Source organism: Frankliniella occidentalis, unplaced genomic scaffold (assembly GCF_000697945.3).
Source record: "Frankliniella occidentalis isolate FOCC.00 unplaced genomic scaffold, Focc_3.1 Scaffold4327, whole genome shotgun sequence".
Taxonomy (NCBI): domain Eukaryota; kingdom Metazoa; phylum Arthropoda; class Insecta; order Thysanoptera; family Thripidae; genus Frankliniella; species Frankliniella occidentalis.
The window spans coordinates 705-2,508 of record NW_026271375.1 but is presented as its reverse complement, the minus strand read 5'-3'; the positions used below and the strand labels follow the sequence as shown (position 1 = coordinate 2,508).

Genomic DNA, 1,804 nt, shown 5'->3' with positions numbered 1-1,804 from the left:
TTTATACTTTTTGATACTTTGTCAATATTTTAGATTAACTGTTAATTTTGAGAGTAGAGCTCGACTTTGAGATTCTCTCTGATGGCATTCCTCTGGTACAGGACCTCCTTCTTGCAGAATCCGCTCATGACCCAGGGGCAGGCGTACTCGATGCGCTCCGTGCAGAGCGTAGTCATCCCGCCATCTAGCGGCGAGAATCTGGTCTCCGACGCTGTGGGCACTGCGGGGTGGGATCCAGTCAGGACAGTGGGGGAGGTGGGGCTTCCCTGACCGGCGCCAGGCGGGGGATATGGCCGCCGCCAGCAGCACTGGCCGCAGCGCTACCCCGCGCCTCCGTACGCCGCGCGCTCAGAGACTCTACGCAGCGTGCATGATAGTGCAGCTTCCGGCCAGAGTAAGGGCATAGACGGGTCTCCATGTAACCCCCTCGCACCCGCCTCTCTCGCTTTTCGAAGAAAGTCCGACCTTTTGTTACCAGAAAATGAAATTAGAATACACTTACGGCAGAGGAAGTCTGTGTAGAAGCACGTGCTGTGCGTGGACCTGATGAGGTAGTCGCTGTTGGACTTGGCCGGGATTACTTCAAAGTGTGCCGTGGCGTAGTTGGACACGGAGGGCAGCCCGCTGAGACGCTCCGTGTAGCGCACCGAGTACCTCCAGTGGCCCTGGCTGTTTCCGTCCGAGAGCAGCTCCCAGTCCAAGCTGCAACCGCGAGAAACCACACCAGTTAAGAACTTCACCTCGTGGTTGGCCGAACCACGCCAGACTGCGCCGAGCTACACACACAGCTCACATGGTTGGGTTGAGCTTGGGCATGTTGCTGAAATCGGCGAGGAAGTCCCACACGTCCTTGGGCCGGGCCTGCTCGATGGTGAACTGCTCGACGTGCAGGAAGGCGCGCGGCGACATGAGCACGTACACGACGAGGGCGGCCAGGCCGCAGAGCGCGGCGCGCCGGACGCACGGCGAGGTGGACCGCCACCTGCGGCTCAGCTGTTTGCTCGGCCTGCAACAAGCTGCAGTCAGTTCCTGTGAACCAGCCGGGCGCCCTTATAGTCCGGCCAGTCAAAAAAAAAATGACGCCTGGGTTTGCTGTAGTCGCCCATGAGAGCCCATGCTACGCCAGGCGTCACCTTTGGCTGGCCGGACTATACTCTCTTGGCCGAACTGACGTTGTAACGACGATATCACGAAGACGTCGATGTGCCATTTTTGGCGTCTTAATGATATCGTTTCTCACGCCCCACACAGGCGACCTTTCTGCCTAATTTAGTCTGAAATCCGACATCTTCTATACTCTTAACTTGAAGTTTCTCACTGGTACACTACGCCCAGGCACGGGCAGCATTAGTTGTTAGTCGCGCAGTCGACTCTGCTGCATTCCTACTCACGACATGGCTGTGTTGACTGGGCTGCTGACTCTACAGCAAGTCGAGCATCGTGCTGACGGCCTGGAGGCGGACTGAGACCAAAAACCACGGCCGGCCGGCTGCTGGCGGTAGGCACGGGTAGGGGGGGGGGGGCAAGTGTCGCCAACACGACGGAGTCGTCGAGGGAAGCCGTGCCGTGAGCAGGCTCAGCAAGTAGTGGCGGGGGGCGGGGCGGGGCTGTCCTTCACGCCCCTGCCCTCAGTTCATCTGTAAGTCAAGCCAGGACGATATCGAAATGCAGGAGCTATTGGTATCTTTGATCTTTCGTCCCTGCTGTCTTTGGTTTGCGGCTGCAGCCACGCCGTATTGTTCTACGGTCTTCTGTCTTTTGGTCTTTCCCTATCCATCCCGCGTGGGCAGAATCCACATCAACC

General features: G+C 58.1%; 1 protein-coding gene across 2 annotated transcripts; it reads right to left on the bottom strand.

Annotated features, from left to right (window-relative positions):
- Window positions 1–17: 17 nt before the first annotated feature.
- On the bottom strand, window positions 18–1,500 carry LOC113206666 (uncharacterized). Of its 2 annotated transcripts, none has more exons than XM_026422852.2 (4): window positions 1,392–1,500; window positions 794–1,006; window positions 503–702; window positions 18–220 (listed from the first exon to the last, which is right to left on the bottom strand). In XM_026422852.2, exons 1-4 carry the CDS (start codon window positions 1,394–1,396, stop codon window positions 42–44), a joined length of 597 nt encoding a protein of 198 aa, XP_026278637.1. In that variant the 5' UTR covers window positions 1,397–1,500; the 3' UTR covers window positions 18–41. The 2 variants fall into 2 exon arrangements, with proteins under 2 accessions (XP_026278637.1, XP_052132723.1); XM_052276763.1 differs by having other exon boundaries at window positions 794–1,016; window positions 1,392–1,460.
- Between the last annotated feature and the right edge of the window lie 304 nt (window positions 1,501–1,804).